We start from the raw sequence: 23444 nt of genomic DNA on the forward strand, positions 1-23444 counted from the left end.
GCGCTTGCCTAGCACATTCGAGGCCCTGGGTTCAATCCCCAGCACCACATAAAAAAAAATAAATAAAATAAAGATATTGTGTCCAACTACAGCTAAAAAATAAATATTTTTTAAAAATATTTTTAAAAATCAGGTTCCAAACCTACAGAAATCCATATTATCTTTTATTTTTACTTTTCATATAATATATATTTTATGAGATGTATTTTTTTAATTTTTTTAGTTGTAGATGGGATATAATATCTTTATTTTATTTGTTTATTTTTATGTGGTGCCGGGGATCGAACCCAGTGCCTCACACATGCTAGGCAAACTTTCTACCACTGAGCCACAACCCAGGCCCTATGAGATACATTTTTAAGAACTACAAGTACCACTGAGCACGCAAGGCTTCTAGCTACATAAATATAGCTTATTCATATCCATCAAAATTTTTTCCCTTCAATTCTTTAAATTTGTTCTTTTTAGATATAGATAACAGTAGAATGTATTTTGGCATACATAAATGAAGTACAATTTTGCATTCTTGTGGTTATACTTGATGTGGAGTTACACTGGTCATGTATTCATATATGAATATAGAAAAGTTATGTCCAATTCATTCTATTGTCCTTCTTATTCCCATCACCCCTTTCCCTTCATTCCCTTCTGTTTAATCCAATGACCTTCTATTCTTCCCTCCCCATTCCCCTTATTGTATGTTAGTATCTGCATATAGACACAACATTTAGCCTTTAGAAATCCTTATTATCTTAAATAACTACCTAAGTATAACTAAGAAAGAGCAAGTAATAAATAAATATAAGCAGCATTTCAGCATATTGTTAAATATTTAACACTATTCCAAGATGGAGTTGGAGAGTTAACCCAGGTAAATAGGAAAATGTATTTTTCTAAAGGAACAGGCCAGAGTTAACAAGTGATAAATCTCACATGCATGGCATGGCATATATATGTGCTTAAGTGGTATGGCCAAGCCTTTTTCTTACACCTTTCAACTGCTTATTTCCTCACATTTAGACAACTGTTGACAGCCTTGATTTCTCTTTTATTTAACCATTCTGCATCATCAGTGATATTCGCCACAGGTGAGAACCTAAATACCCAATGACAGAATTAATGCATAACAAAATAGTAAAATGGAATATACTCTAGCCATCAGATCCAGGGATCTACTCAATAATTTTAAATGTTCTATTTTATCTCTAGTAAGTGAGAAACTGGAATTATACTACTTTACATTTTAAAACATTATAGAAGTCACAGTAGTCTCTTACCCCTACTAAAATTTATTATGGAATTTTGCTTGATACTTTGCTGTGACACAAAACTCACTTTTTTTTGTTGTTATTAAGCCTCTTTTAGAAAATCCTTTCTTATAGAAAATTGAAAAAAGCCCCCTATAAGTGCTGTATTCTCATTTTAACTCCTATAAAAATGTCTGCAAACATTTTTTGCAAAGACAGAGTAAATATTTTAGGTTTTGTTGGTCACAGTGGACTATCACTTATATTTTGTTTTTACAATCCTTTAAAAATAAAAATGGGTTTGTAGCTCAGTTGGTAGCACATGTGAGGTACTAGGTTTGATCCTCAGCACCACATAAAAACAAATAAATAAAATAAAGATATTGTGCCTGTGTACAACTAAAAAAAATATTTTAAAAAATAAATAAAAATGGCTGGAGATATAGCTGTGAGGCCCTTAGGTTTAATAGCAAGCACTGAAACAAAAAAAGAAAGAAAGAAAATAAAAATAAAAATGTAAAAACCATTCTTAGCTCACAAGCCTTGTCCAGTAAGATTGGTAGCCATTATGAAGTCAAACAACAAGTGCTGGCGAGGATGTGGAGAAAAGGGTACACTTGTACATTGCTGGTGGGACTGCAAATTGGTGCGGCCAATTTGGAAAGCAGTTTGGAGATTCCTGGGAAAGCTGGGAATGGAACCACCATTTGACCCTGCTATTGCCATTCTCGGACTATTCCCTGAAGACCTTAAAAGAGCATGCTACAGGGATACTGCCACATCGATGTTCATAGCAGCACAATTCACAATAGCTAGACTGTGGAACCAACCCAGATGCCCTTCAATAGATGAATGGATAAAAAAAAATGTGGCATCTATACATAATGGAGTACTATGCAGCAATAAAAAATGACAAAATCATAGAATTTGCAGGGAAATGGATGGCACTAGAGCGGATTATGCTTAGTGAAGCTAGCCAATCCCTAAAAAACAAATACCAAATGTCTTCTTTGATATAATGAGAGCAACTATGAACAGAGTAGGGAGGAAGAGTAGGAAGAAAAGATTAACTTTAAACAGAGACATGAGATAAGAGGGAAAGAGAGAGAAAAGGGAAATTGCATGGAAATGAAGGGAGACCCTCATTGCTATACAAAATTACATATAAGAGGTTGTGAGGGGAATGGGAAAATAAACAAGGAGAGAAATGAATTACAGTAGATGGGGTAGAGAGAGAAGATGGGAGGGAAGGGGAGGGGGGATAGTAGGGGATAGGAAAGGTAGCAGAATACAACAATTACTAATAGGGCATTATGTAAAATTGTGGATGTGTAACCGACGTGATTCTGCAATCTGCATTTGGGGTAAAATTGGGAGTTCATAACCGACTTCAATCTAATGTATGAAATATGATATGTCAAGAGCTTTGTAATGTTGTGAACAACCAATAAAAAATAAATTAATTAATTAATTAAAAAATAAAAAAATAAAAAAATCAAGCCTTGATCTGAGGGCTTTCATTTAGATTCTTGCCCTACAGACCATTATAACACTCATCCTAGGGTACTACTGTTTTGTTATTAGAAAAAGTGGATTTCATCTATCTATCCATAGAATCAAACAAGTAGACACTTAAGATACTTGTTACATAAATAAATGAATGAAAAATAATAAATGAGTTGCCAGGGAGGGAGAGGGGAAGTGCTGGGGAATTATACTGGCTAAATTATATTGTTATATTGTGTGCATGTATGAATATATATCAACAAATCCAATTACCATATATAACCCATAATGCACCAATTTTAAAAATGTGGGAAAAAATGAATTGCTTCCTCTTTAGCATCACAGCCTTTCAAATATTTGACCATCCTTTCCCCTTACCCCACCCCTTTCATCTACTATGATTTTCACCTCTCCAACAACAGTACTCCAATTTTGTCAACATGTTAAAATGTGGACTTAAATGACTTTAATGATCTACATCATAGAATACTTTAGCACTAACATCTTGATTTAGATAATATAAGCTTATGTTTGAAAAGAACTTGCTGAATCAAATCCTATCACACTTCTCTACAAAATTCTATAAAATCATTTCAGTTAATCCTTTGATGATGTGAAAGGTGCATAAAAGTTTATCTTTTTAAAACTAATAAAACTGTTCTAAACCTAAACAAAGGAAAGTAGTAAGATCTACCTGAGTTAAGCCATTAACTTTATCTCAGTTTTTTGGTCTCAAAGCTGAAGATAATAACCTAAGTCTTAAAAAATTCTCAGAATTGAACAAGATAAATACAGACATTTTTTTGTTGGTTTTGGAAACATGGAGTCTCCACTGCTGAGAGAACCAGTCAAAGAATAATATCTCCATTACCCAAGAACAACTCTACCAATTCAGTATCTGAAGAGGCATACCCACTAAAGAGGAAGTGCACCTTTCTGCTTTCTATGAGCACTGGGGCATGATAAAATGAAGGGTAAATGCACATTTGACATAACTACACCAGCTGGCCAGTGTAGAAAACAAAAAACAAACGAATCCCTTGAGTAGAACTCTACAGAGCTCCTCAACTCAAAAAGGATTTACTTATGTACAGGACTAACAGTCCCCCAAAAACTACTTTACAAATGTGAGGTATTACTACTAGTTAAAAAATACAAAGGCATTACCTAGCAATGGAGAACATAAGAGATTTCTGTTTCGTTCCTTTACATGTTCTTCTGACTGGGTCAATATACCTTCCTCCAAAGACGGGAACTCTATCACTTCAGACCCTTCCGCTCCAATGTTAATTCTGGTCTGTGATATATCCAAGCTTTGAGAAGAGTCCATTTCTTGAGGAAAATAATTCCAAGATTCTGTTTTCTATAACAGTAATTTTAAAGGAAAACATGCCACATCATTAAGTGAGTTAATATACATATTAACATTTAAATTAAAATGTCCATCCATGAGTATTTAGCTTCCTATTTTATGACATTCTCCTAAATAAGTGGAAAAAGTAAAGCTGTTCTTTCTGTGTTTCTTACGTTATTAACTACACTTTCTAATACTAATCATTTCTTAAAGTCCTAAAGAATCATTGGTGTTTCTGCTATGTTTTAAGTTAGTTCTGTTTCTGCTGTGTTTTAAGTTAGTTCATTAAATCAATGGATTTGGCTCTACATAAGAAAATTTTAGAATTTAATTACAACAAAACTGAAAAATTTTTCCAAACATAAAGGTACAGAACTCTCTAATGTGATCACTTTACTAGTTTCTAGTATTATGGTATCATCCATGAATAGTGATACATTTGTGTATCTTTTTAAATACTTACTCTTGCATTAGCAGCTTGATTCAGAATTTTGATCTTTAAACTATAGTAAAAGACTAGTATTCCTACTTTCAATTCATCACACTAATAATTTATTAAAATTAATAAGCAATAATAAACTATTTTTAATTAGTAAAAGTAACTAGAAAATGTAATTTAAAACTATATAAACCCTAAATATAAAATTCAGGCTTAAATATTTGATTTCTAGTTCTTAAAAACAAAAACAAACCCATAAAATTGCTGTCAAACTACTATAAATACTTCCTCTCAATTTCTATACTTATTCTTTTTGACCAGGTGGGGTGGGGTTGGGGGAGTGGTGTTGGGACACGACTAGGAATTGAACTCAGAGGAGCTTAACCACTGAGCCTAATCTAGCCCTTTTTTAATCTTATTTAGAGCCAGAGTCTCTCTGAGTTGCTTAGTGCCTTGCTAAGTTGCTCAGGTTGGCTTTGAACTCAGGATTCTCCCAAACTGCTGGGATTACATGCATGCACCTCTGTGCCCAGCTGTACTTACCTCTTTTTATTTTCAGTTGTAGATGGACACAATATCTATATTTTATTTAATTATTTTTATGCGGTGCTGAGGATCAAACCCAGGACTTCACATGTGCTAGGATGTGCTACCACTGGGATACACAACCCCGGATCCTATACTTACCTCTTGACAGAACAGTAACAAGCAATTCATGAACTGGCACCACATTAATTAGTATCACTGAATTAAAGTTGAATTAAATACTGAAAGTAACCAATTTTAAAAGTGTTTTCCTCTCATGTTTGATATTAGTTAATAAGTACATTTTTCCAATCCTGCTATGAAAAGTATTCTTTCATTGTCATTTTTAAATAATTTAGAAATAAGTAGTAACTTTTATCAAACTACACTGTAGCAGCTTTCTTTTCCTTATTTCAACTTAAATATGGCAATAAATTGCTTTATATTAAAACATCTTTGTATTGATTTATAAATTATATTTACTAACATTATTATTTTCATAGATAGTCATAAATAAGATTAATTAGCATTTTAGAATGTTTTGCTTTACTTTCTAACTTTTCTATATTTTTTAATACAAGAAAATTCAATATTTCTTAAGAATGTAAATGTTTTCACTAGTAAATTTATTAGGTCAAAGAGCCTTAGCTAATACTATTTCTCAATTCCTTTTTTAACTATACTAGTCGAGCTTTTTAAAATATAAAATCTACTTATTTTTCTTTTTCTTAATTGTAATTGCTAGGAATACATTTATTTTTCCATATTTCTTGAACTTAATTTTATTATACTTTCTAATTTATTTGTTTTTCCCTTTACCATGCTTCCTCTACTTGCAGTTTTTCATTATTTATCTAAAATCTTTGGATTCAATTTTACTTTAAAAACATGGATGGCATTGGTTTTTATTATTTTGAAAATAGTCCATTAGTGGACTCTGTCTTCTTCCTTAAGCCACTCAAATGCTTTTAAGAGAATATTGACATATTTTTACTTCTAGATAACATAAAATCCATAAGAACAAGATATGTTATAAAGATTTTCACATTTTCCAACAAGACTCTTAAAAATCTTGGAGGAGATATTTTCAGTATTTAAATGCATTAGTAAAATGATTATTTAGTAAAGATTTTAAAAGAAACTCAACTACCCACACATAGTATAAGTTATATAAATATATACAAAGAAAAAAGATTGGAAAGAAATATTTTAAAATATTAATAATACTCATCCATGGCTGTGGAACTACAGAATAGTAGACCCTTGACATCCCAAATTATCTCAACCACTTCTATGATAAATTAGTCAAATATACAACATGAAATTGATGCTAAAAATATACTTTTTACCTTTCTAATACTTGAAAATTAAATCTGAGAATAATTAATTGTAGGGTTTTTCTTCCTCTACTTTGAGAATACTCCATTCAATAGGGGATAGTGGACCAATGGAAGGTTTTAAAGCAAGGGGATTCCAGTTATTTTGACTCTCACTATAACAAAATCTCTAGGCCCAAATCATCTCTCAATCTCTTTGACAATGACTGGGTCTCTTAGTTCACTCTTCTCATATCCATTAGTCCTCCTACCCAACCTCTGACCTCCACAAATCACTTATTTTATTTTTATTTATTTAGTTTATTTTTTTATTTTTGGAACCAGGTATTGAACCCAGGGACACTTAACTACTGAGCCACATTCCCATTCCTTTTCATTTTTTATTCTGAGACTGACTCACTAAGTTACTTATGACCTAAGTTGCTAAGACTGGCCTTGACCTTCCAATCCTCCTGTCTCAGCCCCCTGAGTCTCTGGGATTATACATATATGAGACACAACAATTGACTTACTCTAACTCTTCAACATTAGTAATTCTTTAACCTCATTCAAGCAAGTATTCTACCATATTTATGCTTTTCATTATTTCTCTTATATATTTTACACAAAATAATATTACATTTTATGGAATACAATATGACCCAGCATGTGTATATAATGTGTAATGATGGGATGATATGAATGGACATATCTATCACCTCCGACATGTATCTGTTTCTGTTTGTTGGGAACATTCAAACCCATCTCCTCTAGTTATTTTGAAATAGTCGCTTAACTGTTGTCAACCATAGTTATCCTACTGTGATATAAAACATTAGAAATTATTCCTCCTGCTATTCAATTGCACCCTTATACCAAATAATGATCCTCTCTCTATCTCCCTCTCCACTACACCATTCATAGACACTGGTAAGCACTATACTATTCTTTACTCCTTCCACTTATAAATGAGAACTTCTAATTCTTTATTAATTTATGATTCTTTAATCTCACACAGATAACTATCCTATCACATTTACATTTGTCATCATGTCTTTCTTATCTGTATTTCCTTCTTTACCACTGAGAACTGATGGACATTTTTAGAATCACCACCTTACAGACGCTCTTTATCTTCTTGCCTTCTCCATTGCCTTATTTGCCAGACAAAAGCTAGCAATGGCTGAAGCTTCTCATTGCCTCAATCCAAATGGCAGCACAGTGCTAGAGAAACCCCCCCCCCCCATTAGACAGACTGTTTTTTCTTTAAATTGATGACATTAAACCTCAAGGGTACTCAGTATCACCTGGAACTCCTAATACATTTTCTTGGTGAGTTAACTCTTTCAAGTGACTACTACAGAACTCTCCTTCCTCGGTTTGAACTCGTGACTTCATCTCCTACTCCATTATTCAAAGAACAGGAACTCCCAGGTCTTCTTACCACCATATCTACAACCCCATTGCCTACTAAGATTTCTATCTTATGATGTTTAAAAAAAAAGACTATCAAAGTCCTTCCCATTTCATCACATTGTTAACAAAGACGTACTTTTTACTAACTTTATTTTTATTTATTTATATTTTATGTGGCACTGAGGATTAAACCCAGTGCCTCACATGTGCAAGGCAAGCACTCTACCACTAAGTCACAACCCCAGCCCCATCATCATTTTTTCAATGATTTCCTTTCCATACTTTTTGAAAAATTTCTTTCCTACTTTCCTTCCTCCATTTTTCTCTCATTACTGAACCATTCCTCTCACCATGCAAACATGCTCATACTAACTTCTCTTCATAAATTTTAAGTAACCTCTGTTCAACATTCCTTTCCTTTCTACATTATGTATTTTGTTATAATGTTTCCATCATATAAAGAATTTTGGTGTTATACCTTTATAATGTCAAAAGGCCCTCAAATCTCTAAATATATTTGATAGATATAAGGGTGACAAGTTTTCGGACAAAGTTTGAGAGAGAAGGAAAGGTTGAACATAGAAATTTGGGTTGTATATGTATATTTATCTTTTTTTTCCCTCTATATTATGTTGCCTGGGCTGGCTTCTACAAACTCCTGGACTCCAGCAATCTTCCTGCTTCAGTCCCCCAAGTAGTAAGGACTACAACCACGTGTCACTGCACATAGCCCAAATATATTTAAAGCCTCAATGTGGATGAGAACAAAAATATTCCAATACTTTAAGCACAAGTTAAAAACTCAAAAAGATAAATAATTCTGTTCTGGAATAGAGCAATCGCACCTGTGACCAGCTATGCATTATATGTTCACTATATTCTATTTCAATTTTTTTTAAAACATCATACAAACAAAATTTTCTTCTTGCAAACCACATTTGAATCATACTCCTCAGCAACTTTCGAACTATAATTCTGGGATTTATGAGAGGAAGATAAAACAGCAAAGTATACTAAAAGAAAACTGCCAGGGAAGTAGAGAGAAAAATCAGAAAAACCCAAGAAAAGAAGTGATTTTAAGAAGTTATGCAGGGGCTGGGGATGTGGCTCAAGCGGTAGCGCGCTCGCCTGGCATGCGTGCGGCCCGGGTTCGATCCTCAGCACCACATACGAAGATGTTGTGTCCGCTGAAAACTTAAATAAATAAATAAATAAATAAATAAATAAATAAATAAATAAATAAATAAAAAGAAGTTATGCAATGATTAATATTGTCAAATGCTATTTATTACACCTAAGATGAAGATATTTTTGATGGTTACGGCCTGGAGAAGTATTACTGATATCAAGATGGGTACAGGCCAGGGACACTAAACGTCCTGTGATACACAGGACAGCCCCCCACACTAAACAATTATTCAGCCCAAAAATGCTAGTAGTGACAAGGTCAAGAAACTCACTTTTAGTAGAAAACATAGGCAAAAATCTTTGTGGACTAGGATGACACAAAGATTCCTCAGGATACAAGAAAGCATAAACCACAAAAGAAAAAACATCTATAAGCCAATTTCATAAAAACTTACATTCCTTGAAGACATGGGAATGCAAAGCAAGCCAAGAGTCTCAGAGAAAATGATTACAAGGTCCACATATGATAAAGGACTTGCATTTAGAATATATGAAGCACTTTACAAGCTCAACGAGAAGAAAAAACTATCCATAAAAGGAGGTGAGGGTTAAGCCCTTCATTGAAGAACAAAACATGGAAGGCAAATAAGCACATAAAAACATGCTCAGTGGGCTGGGGTTGTGGCTCAGTGGTAGAGCACATGCAAGGCCCTAGGTTCAATCCTCAGCACTACATAAAAATATATAAATAATAAAGATATTGTGTCCAACTACAACTAAAAAAATAAATTAAAAAAAAAAACATCCTCAATATCATTCGTCACTAGGTAAATACACATTAAAACCACAATGTGACACCATACATTTTAACGTGGCTAAAAAAATTTTTTTAAACTGACAATACCAAGATAGAGTAACCAGAACTATCATAAAATTCTGGGAATTAAAGATAGTGCAGCTACTTGTGGAAACATTTTGACCTTTTCTTATAAAGTTAAATATACAATTACTATAACAGTGAGCAAATCCATTGCTAGGTATTTACTCAAAAGAAATGAAGCTGTATGTCTATTCAAAAATCTGTACGTGAACAGAATACTATTTAGCATCAAAAATTAAAGAGGACCAAATTATTGATACATGCCACATGGGTCAATCTCAGAAGCATGCACCAAGTGAAATAAGTCTGTTACAAAAGTCTACACACTGTATAATTCAGAAGAGGCAAAAACTACAGGGGCAGAAATCCAATCAGCACGGGAATTGATAACTTAAAAAGGGACATAGAGGGCTGGGATTGTGGCTCAGCTGTAGAGCACTTGCCTAGCACAGGCAGGACCCGAGTCTGATTCTCAACACTACATAAAAATAAAGGCATTGTGTTGTGTCCATTTTTGCACCTAAAAAATAAATATTTTTTAAAAGGGACACAGAGAGACTTCTGGGGGATGATAGCAATGTTATATATCTCAAAGGTAATTGGTGTTTACATGACCATAGTATTTCTCAAAGCTCAATGAAAGACAATATGCCTCAAAGATTGAATTTTGCTATACTTAATTTATACATCAACAACCCTGACTTTTTAAAAGGAGAGTAAGGAAAAAGGAAATAGAAACTATAGACAATTCTTGTAAATTTCACTGTAACAGGGAGCAGAATATAAAATTGAGCCACAGCTAAAAGGGAAGAGAAAGTGAGACATTTGTACTGAAGTTGCTGGTGATGACAAGGTCTAACCTGTGACCACAGAATTAGTAACAAAGAGGAGGTATGAGAAGGCTAAAATGGGGTAATGAGATAAAGAACACTGAAGGCTAGATCAAAGACCTAAGAATCTCAGGTACTAGATAGTACCTTAGTCCACTTTTTCTGCTGTTAAGACAAAAAAAAAAAAATCACAGATTAAGTAATTTGTTCATTGTTGGTTCACTGATTGATAGTACTGGGGATTGAAGCCCAGGAACTTTACCACTGAGCTACGACCCCAGCCTTTTTCATTTTTATGTTGAAACAGGGTTTCACTAAGGTGCTAAGGATGGCCTCAAAATGCCAATCCTCCAGCCTCAGCTTCCCAATTTGTTGGGATTATAGGTGTATGCCCCCAGGCCTGTCAGATTGGGTAATTTATAAACAATAGATGTTATTTGATTCACAACTGTGGAGACTGTAAAGTCCACGATCAAGGGGTTCCATCTAGTGAGAACCCTGTTAACATCATCATAACGCAATAGAAGGCATCACATAGTGGTAAAGAAATATACAAATACAAGAAAGAAAGGACTGAAGGGGTAAGCAACACAGTGGGCTAGAGGAAAGTTGTATTTCTTGCCACTCCATGACCTGGGTTTCAAATATCAGTTAATATTGCTTCCCTGAGAGATGGGTAAAAGAGGGATTTCACTAAATCTCAATACCAGACAGTCAGAGAGCCTTACAGACAGAACCTTTTGTATATTAAACAGAGAAAAAGGCAACATTAGAGCCAAAATGATAGCATTTGTGGCAGCAATACTGCTCCTTGCTGCCACAGCTCAGAGGGAGAGAAAAAGCTGAAAACTACAATGGATGATTGTAGTGCACAAAAACCTGGGATTTCAAGGGCAGCCTGTCTTAGGCTAAACCAGAGGCTATAATGTTTAGTACACAATTCCATGTAGGATGTCTCGTGCATCCCAACAGTCCACGAAGCACTAAGGCAGGAGCCGTGGTGACACAAACTCTGCAAGGAGGATACAAAAACCAGGATTTCTAAGCTCCGTCCAAACATGGTCCTGGCAGGCACCTGCCCTGAGACATACTGTGCCTAACAGAACAAAAGTAAAACAGGCACAGAGATTACTGCACCCAGAACAACACAAGAGAGAAGAAAAGGAGAGCTGGCTCCCTTAATCCCTTGAGTCTACAGGCTCACAGAATCACCTGAAGGGGTTGAGGTTCTGATTACATTTGGGGACTAAGACCCGAAGCCTGGAAAAGAAGGGTCCAGGGGCAATAAAGCAGGCAAATGAGAGGCTCTCCCACCCAACGAGTGAAACCCTGGGGAGACTACGGAGATACAGTCTCCCACTGTAGGTTGGCAACTGATGAGCCCTAGAGGTGCACTGATCTAATCTATCAGAGCAGTCACCACCGTGCAAAGCCCCTGAGACCTGACTAAACCTAAGTCCTACCTTTAGGAATTCCACCTATGAGAACTCCTCTCAGAGAACTCTGTAGCAGCCCCAACCTGAGAGTGCATCAAACTGGTCAGTGTAGACAAAACTCCAACTGGCAGTACTTCCCATCCCACCCTACCTCATACTGCCAAGAAGGAAAGCTGAGAATTTTTCAACTCCAGCTGCAACTTTGTGAGCAACACAAAAAGAGGAAGGATTTAACAACTCAAAGCCCCTATTTTACGCTTAGTACATACCTCCAGAAAAAAAAAAGAAAGACAGTTGGGCACAGACAGTGAACACATATATTACACTGACAATTTTGACCAACTCAGTGGAAATGATTTCATAATTTCATCAAGGATCTCTTTTTAGCCCAGAGCAGTGGTGCACACCTATAATACTAGCAGTTAGGGAAGTTAAGGCAGGAAGACCACGAATTCAATGTCAAGCTCAGTAAAAGGAAGGCATGAAGAAATTCAGTGAGACTTTGTTTCTAAATAAAATACAAAACAGGGCTGGGATGTCGCTTAGTGGTGGAGTGCCCCTGAATTCAATCTCTAGTTCTCCCACCACCACCAAAAAAACAAACAAAAAAAAATCTCTTTTTATTTATTTTCTTTCTTTCTCTCTCTCTCTCCCTGTGTGTGTGTGTGTGTGTGTGTGTGTGTGTATGAACGGAATGTTTCATGAACATTTATGCATATATATGTTTCCTTTTTCTCATCTGTAGCTTTTTTTAATGTAGTTATTTTTGTCTTTTGAGGATAAGGGGTTTTTATTAGTACACTTTGATTTAGTTTTATAATGTTTTTCATTTGTCGGTTTCTCTTGTTTCTTCTCTCACTTCTTTATTTTTTACTAACAGCCAAATTCTATTGCTCTCTCTTGCATTCTCCCTTTAATTTTTTACTTCTATTTTTTCTTCTTCTCCCTCATAACTATCATATCCTAAATTTCGTCTGCATTCTCTCAGTTCACCTTTTGAAATTGTAAACTCTTTTCTACCCACCTGGCTCATTTTCTTTCCTCTTAATTAACTCTATTTTTTTGTTGTTTGTTTGTTTCTTTGGGTAGTTTTAATGGACAGCATGCCTTTATTTTATTTGCTTATTTTTCTGTATGTGGTGCTAAGGATCGAACCCAGTGCCTCACACGTGGTAGGCAAGTGCTCTGCCACTGAGCCAGAGCTGCAGTCCATTAACTCTACTGTTAACATCTTTTAGCACTAATTGGCTTATATATCACCTGTCCCCACCATTAATGCTGCTGCAATGATTACTTCGTGGATGCCATAGGTGACTCCTATTGTTTGATTTAATGCCAATATAATACATGATTACTTACTGCTTTTACTGATGGTAATTGCTGATCCAACCATTTCTGTTTATTGTATCAATTAACATTGTAGATGTCATAGTAGGAACTAAGTATTTAGTTCAATGCTATAAATTGTTTGCTTTGATTGTTGCAATTATTTTTCTCCTCCTAATTTGTGAGGTACTATAACCTGCATGGACACTACAAGTTGATAGGGTAGAAATTCTGCTACTTCAGAACCACACTGTTAGATGAGTAGGCACACAAACAATATGAAAAAGCAAGAGAACAAACCATCTCAAACAACCCAAAGGCCTCAACAACAGACTCCATGACACCACAATGGAGGAATATCAGAGAAGGAATTTAGAAAGTTCATAGTGCAACTGTTCTACAAGTAAATGATGATGTAAGGAGTGAAATCAGAGAGAAAATACACAAGTGAAAGAACACTTCAACAAGAAGATAGAGATTCTGAAAACGAATCAATCATAAATCCTCAAAATGAAGGACTCAATAACCCAAATTAAAAATTCAATGGAAAACATCACCAATAGACTAGACCATTGGGAACACAGAATTTCAGTCATCAAAGACAAAGCATATGATGTTGAACATAGAGAAAAAATATTAAGAGACCATGAATGGAATATTCAAGAAATATGGGGTAGCATTAAAAGGCCAAATTTAAGATATATAAGGATAGATGAAGGCTCTGAAATACAAAGTAAGAATGCACAATCTTTTTTTTTTTTTTTTTAGTTTAAATGCACTTTATTTTTAGACAACCTACATGACATGTTTTCTTAAAAAACAATGCCTCCACTCCAAATAAATCACGGTCAAAATAAATGTGCTCAAGATGACATCAGTTCCATTTGTCTTAAGTCCTGGTGTTGATGCACAATCTTTTCGATAAAATAATATCAGAAAAATTTCCCAGCCCTAAGAAGGAAATTGAACTTCAAATCCAGGAGGCATACAGGACTCCAAATATACAAAATTACAATAGATCCACCCCAAGGCACATTATTATGAAAATGCCAAACATACCAATAGCAATAGAATTTTAAAAAGCAGCCAAAGAAAAATGAAATGGTCACATTTATACGGTAAACCAATCCAGATCTCAACTGATTTCTAAACCCAATCCTAAAAGCTAGGAGATCTTAGAATAATACATACCAAGCTCTGAAAGAAAATGGATGCCAACCAAGAATACTGTACCTAGCAAAATTAAACTTCAGAATTGAAAACGAAATAAAAACCTTCCACCATAAACAAAAGCTAAAAGAATTCACAACTAGAAAACCTGCACTACAATACTTTAGTAAGTACTAAACTATTTCATGAATTAGAAATGAAAATTAAAAATGAAAACCAGCAGAGGGAGGACAGTCTATCAAACGAGTGTCAAATTCAAGTTAAATTAGAAATAAATCAAAACTTCAGGGAATAAAAATCATCTCTCAATAATAATAATTTAAATGGAGTAAACTCATCAATCAAAAAGCATAGGCTGGCAGATTGCATTAAAAAAACAGGACCCAACAATGTGTTCTCTCCAAGAGGCTCACCTCACAGGCAAAGACATGCACAGAATAAAAGTAAAAGTATGGGAAAAAAACATACCACTCACAAGAATCTCATAAACAAGCAGGGGTTTCTATTCTCCATATATCAGATAAAGTGAACTTCAAGCCAAAGTTAATCAGAAGAGACAAAAAAAAAAAAAGTCTTCAAACTGTGTTAGGGAATCATACAACAACAGGAAATAACAATTGTTAATATTTGTCCCCCACATAATGGAACATACATAATCAAAACCCCTCTCAATGCCAAGAATTAAAAAGACCACAATGCAATAATACTGGATAATAATAATACTCATTACTGGATAGAACATCCACACAAAAACTAAACAAAGGGGCTGGGGTTGTGGCTCAGCGGTTGAGCACTCACCTAGCACATGCAAGGCCCTGGGTTCCATCCTCAGCACCACATAAAAAATAAATAAATAAATAAAGGTATTATGTCCAACTACAACTAAAAAATATTTTTTTAAAAACTAAACAAAGAAGCTACAGAACTAAAAAGTACAATTAATAATTTAGACCTAACCAACATATATAGAATATTTAATCCATCAATGACTGAATATACTTTCTTCTCAGTAGCACATGGAATATTTTCTAAAACAGGCCACAAAGAAACTCTTAGGAAATACAAAAAATATATAGAGACAATACCCTACATTCTATCAGATCAAAATGGAATGAAATGAGAAATTCATAAGATAAAAAATAGAAATTAAACCTGGAGACTAAATAATTCACTATTGAATGATCAATGGATAAGAGAAGAAACCAGGGATAAAATAAAAAATACATTAACACAAAGGTAAATGAGAATAGTGATACAATATATCAAAATCTCTAGGACACAATGAACACAGTGCTAAAATGAAGGAACACAACTTTGAGCATTCACTAAAAAATAAAAAGATACTAAATAAACAATCTAATGTTACATCACCAGGCCCTTGAATAAAAAGAACAAACACACACCTAAATCAATAGAAGACAGGAAATGATTAAAATCAGAGCCAAAGTCAATGAAGTTCTAATCTAAAAAAATTTCAAAAAATCGACAAAAAAAAAAGTTCGTTTTTATGTACCTTACCCAAGGCTAACCAAATGAAAGAAAAAACACAAATTGTTAAAAATCCATGATATAAAAAGGAAATATCTCCACAGCACTACTACTATCTATTCTGAAACTAATTATTGAAAACTTATACTAAAGGCAGAAGATCTTAAAACATTGACAAATTCCTAAACATATATGCCCTACCCAAATTGAACTAGGAGGAACAGAAAATTTAAACAGATCAATTTGATGTAAGAAATATAAAGAAGCCATCAAAAGACTACCAACAAAGAAGAGCTCAAAACCAGATGGATCTCAGCAGAGTTCTACCAAACCTTAAAAGAAAAATAAATACCAATCCTCCTCAAATATTTCCATGAAATAGAAAAGGAGGGAATCCTTCCAAACTCATTCTATGAAGCCAGTATTACCTTGTTACCAAAACCAGACAAAGATATGCTAAGGAAAAAAAACTTCAGACCAATATCCTTGATTAACATAACCATTCCTGTCTTGTTCCAGTTTTTAGAGGAAATGCTTTCAGTTTTTCTCCATTTAGAATGCTGTTGGCCTGGGGCTTAGCATAGATAGTTTGTACAATATTAAGACATGTTCCTATTATCCCCAGTTTTTCATGAAGGGGTGCTGTATTTTGTCAAATTCTTTTTCTGCCTCTATTGAGATGATCATATGATTCTTATTTTTAAGTCTACTGATGTGATGAATTTCAATTATTGATTTCCGTATGTTGAACCAACCTTGCATCCTTGGGATGAACCCCACTTTATTGTGGTGCACTATCTTTTCAAAATGTTTTTGTATTCTATTTGCCAGAATTTTATTGATAATTTTTATATCTATGTTCATCACAGATATTGCTCAGAAGTTTTCTTTCCTTAATATGTCTTTATCTGGTTTTGGAATCAGGATGATATAGGCCTCATAGAATGAGTTTGAAAGTGTTCCCTCCTTTTCTATTTCATGGAATAATTTTTTTTATTAGTTGTTCAAAACATTACAAAGGTCTTGAATATCATACATGGAATAATTTGAGGAGTATTGGTTTAAGTCTCTTTGAAGGTCTTGTAGAACTCAGCGGTGAATCCTTCTAGTCCTGAGCTTTTCTTGGTTGGTAGGCTTTTGATGACATCTTCTATTTCGTTGCTTGAAATTGATCTGTTTAACTTGTGTATATATCAGCCTAATTGTTTGAGTAAGTCATGTCTTTAGAAATTTGTCTTGTCTTCAAGATTTTCTACTTTCTTTTTAATTTCTTTTTAGTTGTTGATGAACTTTTATTTTATTTATATGTGGTGCTAAGAATTGAACCTAGTGCCTCACACATGCTAGGCAAGTGCTCTACTACTGAGCCACAACCCCAGCCCCAAGATTTTCTATTTTAATTCGAGTACAAATTTTCAAAATAGTTTCTAATTATCTAATGTACTTCTGTTGAATCCATCGTGATAGTTCCTTTTTCATCATGGATTTTAGTAATTTGAGTTTTCTCTCTCCTTCTCTTCATTACTGTGGCTAAGAGTTTGTCAATTTTATTTATTTTTTTCAAAGAACCAACTTATCGTTTTGTGTTTTCAATTGTTTCTTTTGTTCCAATTTCATTGATTTTCAGCTCTGATTTTAATTATTTCCTGTCTTCTTCTACTTTTCATGTTGATTTGTTCTTCTTTTTCTACGGCTTTGAGATATAAAATTAGGTTATTTATTTGTTGACTTTTTCTTCATTTAAGGAATGAACTCCATACATGTGGTTTCCAGCTTATTTCTTTCACTTGTTTACTGTAATATCCAGTATGTTTTTATTTATCTAATTTTGTATTCAATTATAACCAGGGGTATTGAGTATATGACAAATGTATCCCTGGTGCTGCAACAGACCTTACTTCTTTTCTTTTGGACAAGATAACACTGTGAGTCTCCCTTCTTCCCTCTAATTTGTTTTCTCCTTCCTTTAACCAGCCTTTTGCTGCCCTTTCTTTTCATCCTGCCCTACAACTACCATATGCACAGTCTTCTCTCTTTGTGACTGTTACAAAAGGTCACTCTTCAAGATTGAAATCAGGTGTTTGACCAAATAGGGGGAGGTTTTTCTTTTTATTTCAATACTGAAACCTCAGCAAAGTACTTTTCTTTTTGTTGTTTCCCCCACAAACCCATCAGTCTGGGAGAGCACTGGAAGTGAACATCATGTTGCCTAAGATGCCAGGTTCTTTGTATATTATATGCTCTCTCCATTTGGGCTGGGGTTTGCATTTTCCCCTTGGCTGTTAACCAAGGGGAGAGGTGATCGGGCAGGTGGTCCTCACCTTGCCTGGCATGTGCACAGACGCCAGCCACTCTAGTAGGCAGGGTGCTGTCAAGACCTTGAGGTGGGGTGGGGGTCGGGGGGATTCTTTGAAGGGAAGAAGTTTCACTTCTTTCTCAAGTGGAATGTTTACACCTTACTGTAACATTTGAACTTTCACAAGCGATGTAATAATTTTGATAATAAAACTCTTAACCGTAATTTTAGAAGTAAATTAAATTAAAAATTCAAAACAAACATAAGCGGCCTGAAATAGCCAAAGCAATCCTCAGCAAGAAAAGTGATAAAAGAGGCATTACAATACCAGAACTTATATTAACTACACAGCTGCAGTAACAAAAACACCATGATATTGACACAAAAACAAACATGAAGACCAATGAAACAGAAGACGTAGAGATAAGACCACAGAAATACAGTTATTTCTTACTAGTCAAAGGAGTCAAAAACATTCACTGGAAAAAAAGTGTATGTTGCCTTTCCCCACTACCTGTTCCCGTTCCCTTCCCTCCACTGATCTTTCTGCCATTTACCTAAAGTTATTTTTTAAAATTAATTTCTTGTGGATATACATGATGAGATTCACTGTGGTGTATTCATATATGTACATAGAAAAGTTATGTCAGATTTATTCCTTTTCCTATCCCCTTCTTCTCCCTTCATTCCCCTTTGTCTAATCTACCAAATATTGATTCTTCACTTATTGTGTGTTAGCTTCAACAAATGGTGCTGAGAAAACTGGAAATCTATATGTAGTAGAATATCTCACCCTGCACAAATCTCAACTTGGATAAAAAACCTATGAATAGATCAGAAATCCTGCACACACTGGAAGAAAATGTAGGCCAATACTCCAGCATATTGGCTCAGGAACTAACTTCCTTAACAAGACTCCTAAAGTGCAAGAGGTAAAATCAAATATCAATCAATGGGATGGTATCTAACTAAAAAGCTTCTTCCAGCAAAGAAAACAAACAAGAGCATGAAGAGAGAGCCTACAGAATGGGAGAAAAATCTTTGCTACCTGCACCTCAGATACAGCGCTAATTTCTGGGGTATATAAAGAACTCAAAAAGAACACACACACAAAAAAAAATCACCCAATCAATAAATGGGCAAAGGAATTAAACAGACACTTCTCAAGAAGAAATACAAATGGTCAACAAATATATGAAAAATGTTCAACATCTCTAGCAATTAGAGAAATACAAATTAAAACTACACTGAGATTTCATCTCACTCCAATCAGAATGGCAGTTATTAAGAATAAAAGCAACAATAAGTGTTTGCAAGAAAAAGGGTACATTCATACATTGATGGTAGAACTGCAAATAGGTGCATCCACTCTGGAAAGTAATGTGGAGATTCCTCAAGAAACTAGGAATGGAACCACCATTTGACCCAGCTATGCCACTCCTCAGTTAATATCCAAAAGATTTAAAATTAGCATACTACAGTGATATTTAAAGCAGCTCAAGTCAGAATAGCTAAGCAATAGAGCCAACGTAGATGCCCTTCAACAGATGAATGGATAAAGAAAATGTGATATATATACACACAATGGAGTATTATTCAGCTATAAAGAAGAATGGCTTTATGATATTTGCCAGTAAATGGATGGATCTAGAGACTATATGCTAAGTAAAATAAGCCAGTCCCCAAAAACCAAAGGTCAAATGTTTTTGCTAATATTTGAAAGCTAACACACAATAAGAGGGATGGGGGTGAAGAATCAATATTCAGTAGATTAGACAAAGCGGAATGAAGGGGATAGGAAAAGGAACAAACCTGACACAACTTTCCTATGTACATATATGAATACACCACAGTGAATCTCATTGTGTACATCCACAAAAAATTAATTTTTAAAAAAATCACTATGGATAAATGGCAGAAGATCAATAGAGGGAAGGGAGACCCCAGTACCTCTGAGGCAAGGGGAAAGAGAGGTACTGGGGTCTGATTTAGAATAAGATATATTCCATGCTTGTATAATTATATCAAAATGGATTGTACTGTTATGTAGAATTTAAATGGAGGAGGAGGGGGAGGAGGGGGAGGAGAGGGGAGAGGAGGGGGGAGGGGAGGGGAGAAAGGGCTGAAATTGCTTTGGTTTTATAACAAAACTACCCTCAAGATAATGACCTTAATCCTTTCATGAGACTCAAGCCTTCTTGACCAAATCAGGTCCTGAAATTCCCACCTCTCAAAACTATTGCACTGTGGATTAAGTTTCTCATACATGCACTTTGGGAGACACATTCAAACTAAATGGGTAATGTACGTTGAAGTAAAAAAAACTAAGAGAGTAAGATAACGTAGCAATAGCTATAGTTTCCAATGAATAGAGAGCGGTAATTCACATGATGGCATCAAGGATAAATAATGCACAGAATAATCAGAAGGAAAAAAAGAAGAAAAAGAGAAAGTAGAATAATATTTGGCTATTCTAATGAACAGAGGCATAAAAGCAAAATTGAAATGCTTTAAGTTTCATCAGGGTTCATATTCTATAAATCAAGAAAAAAAGAAGGCATCAATTTTTAAACCGTGCTCTACCATAAACATGCTACTATGGTTTGGCCATGGTTTGTCCTCTAAGAGTTCAGGTATTAGAAGCTTGGTCCCCAATGTGGTGGTATTAAGAGGAACCTTTAAAAGATGGTCCTAATGCAAAGTAATTAGATCATTACAGACATTTGTCCTCAGAAGAGATTAAAGCTAATATCACAGAGTGAGTTTCTTCTCATGAAAGTAAGTTATTAAAAATAGCTAGTTCTTGGGCTGGGGTTGTGGTTCAATGATAGAGCACTTGCCTAGTGCAGAGGGGGCAGTGGGTTTGATCCTCAGCACCACATAAAAACCAATAAATAAAATAAAGTTTAAATTCTTAAAAAAAAAAAAAAAAAAGATAGTTCTCATGACAAGTTGTTATGAGAGCAAGACTGGTTCCTACCCTCTGTTGGCCTTTCTGACTATCTGATCTCTTCTGTACACATTCCCACCACTGTGAAGCCATCTACCATAAGGCCCTAACCAGAGCTAAGTATATGTCAGTACCATGCTCTTGAACCTCTACAATTTTGTATGGTAAATAAACCTTGTTTTGTTTATAAAATGCTCAGCCTCAGGTATTTTGTTACAGTAACACAAAATAGACTGATACACATGTTCTCAGGGAATATCAGTCTATTTAGGAATATAAACTGTATTAGTCTCCTAAGGCTACCATAAAAAATGAAAAAACAAAAAATAGGTGACTTAAAACAGCAAAAATTTACTCTTGTTTCCAAAGCCAAAAGTCTGAAATCACGGTGTTGCCTCTCTGAACCTTCTAGGGGAATTCCTTTTTAATTTGCAAAGCCCTGGCATTCCTTGGCTTCTAGAAGCATAACTACAATCTCTGCCTCCAGCTTCACATGGCTGTCCTCTCCCTGTGTGTTTTTCTCTTCTCATGGCATTCTCTTACAATGATCCCAGGATATTAGATGAAGGGGCTATCCTACCCCGTTGTGGCCCCTTAACGTAATAAGCACATCTACAATCAACTTATTTCTTAAAAGGTCACATTCTGAGGTACTGGGCATTAGGATTTCAACACATCAATAAAGGGACACAAAATATTTAACCCATAACAATTCCCTTTTATTTAATGGCCCCTGAGTAGTCTGATCAGGACTTACTCTTAACTCCTCTCTCTCCTTTTCTATCTTACATTTAATAGGTACCCACTGCAATTTAGAAGAAGTTGGAGATACTGGAAGAATTCTCAATACTCAAGTTACTAGAAAATCAACCTTCAATATTTAAATGTATGACTAAGGCTGCATTTCTTCCAAAAGATACATGAGCTTTCCCCCATCTGCTCTTGATTCTTCTATTTCTTCTAAGTTTATGACTACGTTCTAGCTCATTCTCAAAGCATGGTCTGAGGATCCCTGGTGGTCACTGACAAGTCTCCCAGCAATCAATGATGGCCACCCTTTTCTAACCATATATGGCAGGTCAGATTTCCTTCATATACTTAAACCAAAACAAAATATCCCAACAGACTAAATGCAAAAGCACATGTAAAAACATGATTATGATAGTTAATTTTATTTATCAAAATGAGTGAATCAGGTAGTAATCAGATATTTGGTTAAACATTACTCTGGGTGTGTTTAAATGAGAAGACTAAACAAAGCATTTGCCCTCCCCAATGTGGGTAGACCTGATCTAATTGTGTAAAAGACCAAAAAGAACAAAAGGAAGTCAAAAGAGAATTAGTTCTGCCATCTCCAAGCTGAAACATTGGTCTTCTGCCTTCAGACTCAGACTGGAACTTACACAATCTTACCTAAAGATTGTCATATCTTTGAACTCAAGACAGAAACTATATACTGTTTTCTGGGTCTTCAGCTTACAGATGTTGGGACTTCTCCCAGCCTCCATAATCATATAAGCCAATTCCTTAAAATAAAGCCAATCTGTGTGTGTGGTATGTGTATATATCACTATCCTATTGTTTCTATTTCTCTGAAGAAGCCTAATACACCAATAGTCTCCAATTAAACCATACATTAAAGAAATCTATAAAAATGTTAAACAATGCTATTCTCCCTTTCTTTTTGAGAAACAGTCATTTTTCATTTTAAAACACACTTTTGGTAGTATTATAAACCTATTTTATAATTCTTTTTATTGGTGGTACTGAGTATCAAACTCAGTGCCTCACATGTGCATGGTAGGCACTCTACCACTGAGCTATAGCCCCAGCCCCCCCCCCATTTTGTAATTCTAAACTAAATATTTTTTTAATTTTTTTAAATTTATTTCATGCTAATATATACATAACCCATGTAAACAGATGCTCTTTCGAATACTTGAGATTGCAAAGGGTCCTAAGGACAAAAAATAAAGTGTTATGGGCCATTCTAAATGGGCAATGACCAAACAGACTCCATTTTACCCTGAGACTCCATATCGTGTAAAAAATGCTTCTTCCGTGGGAAAGCCCCACCTCGGTACCCATTAATAGTTACCTAGCATAGTGTACTTGGCAACACAAAATAGTAATTCTT

At 34.8% G+C, this 23444-nt stretch overlaps 1 protein-coding gene across 1 annotated transcript in view; it reads right to left on the minus strand.

Moving 5' to 3' along the window:
- Nucleotides 1-23444, minus strand: part of ALMS1 (ALMS1 centrosome and basal body associated protein) — a 225046-nt gene that overhangs the window by 169931 nt on the left and 31671 nt on the right. The window contains exon 3 of the mRNA XM_081264701.1: nucleotides 3921-4116. Coding sequence (XP_081120827.1) covers nucleotides 3921-4116 — 196 coding nt within the window. The remainder of the gene's footprint in view (nucleotides 1-3920; nucleotides 4117-23444) is intronic.

This window comes from Spermophilus citellus (assembly GCF_964194105.1).
Source record: "Spermophilus citellus genome assembly, chromosome: 13".
Classification (NCBI taxonomy): Eukaryota; Metazoa; Chordata; class Mammalia; order Rodentia; family Sciuridae; genus Spermophilus; species Spermophilus citellus.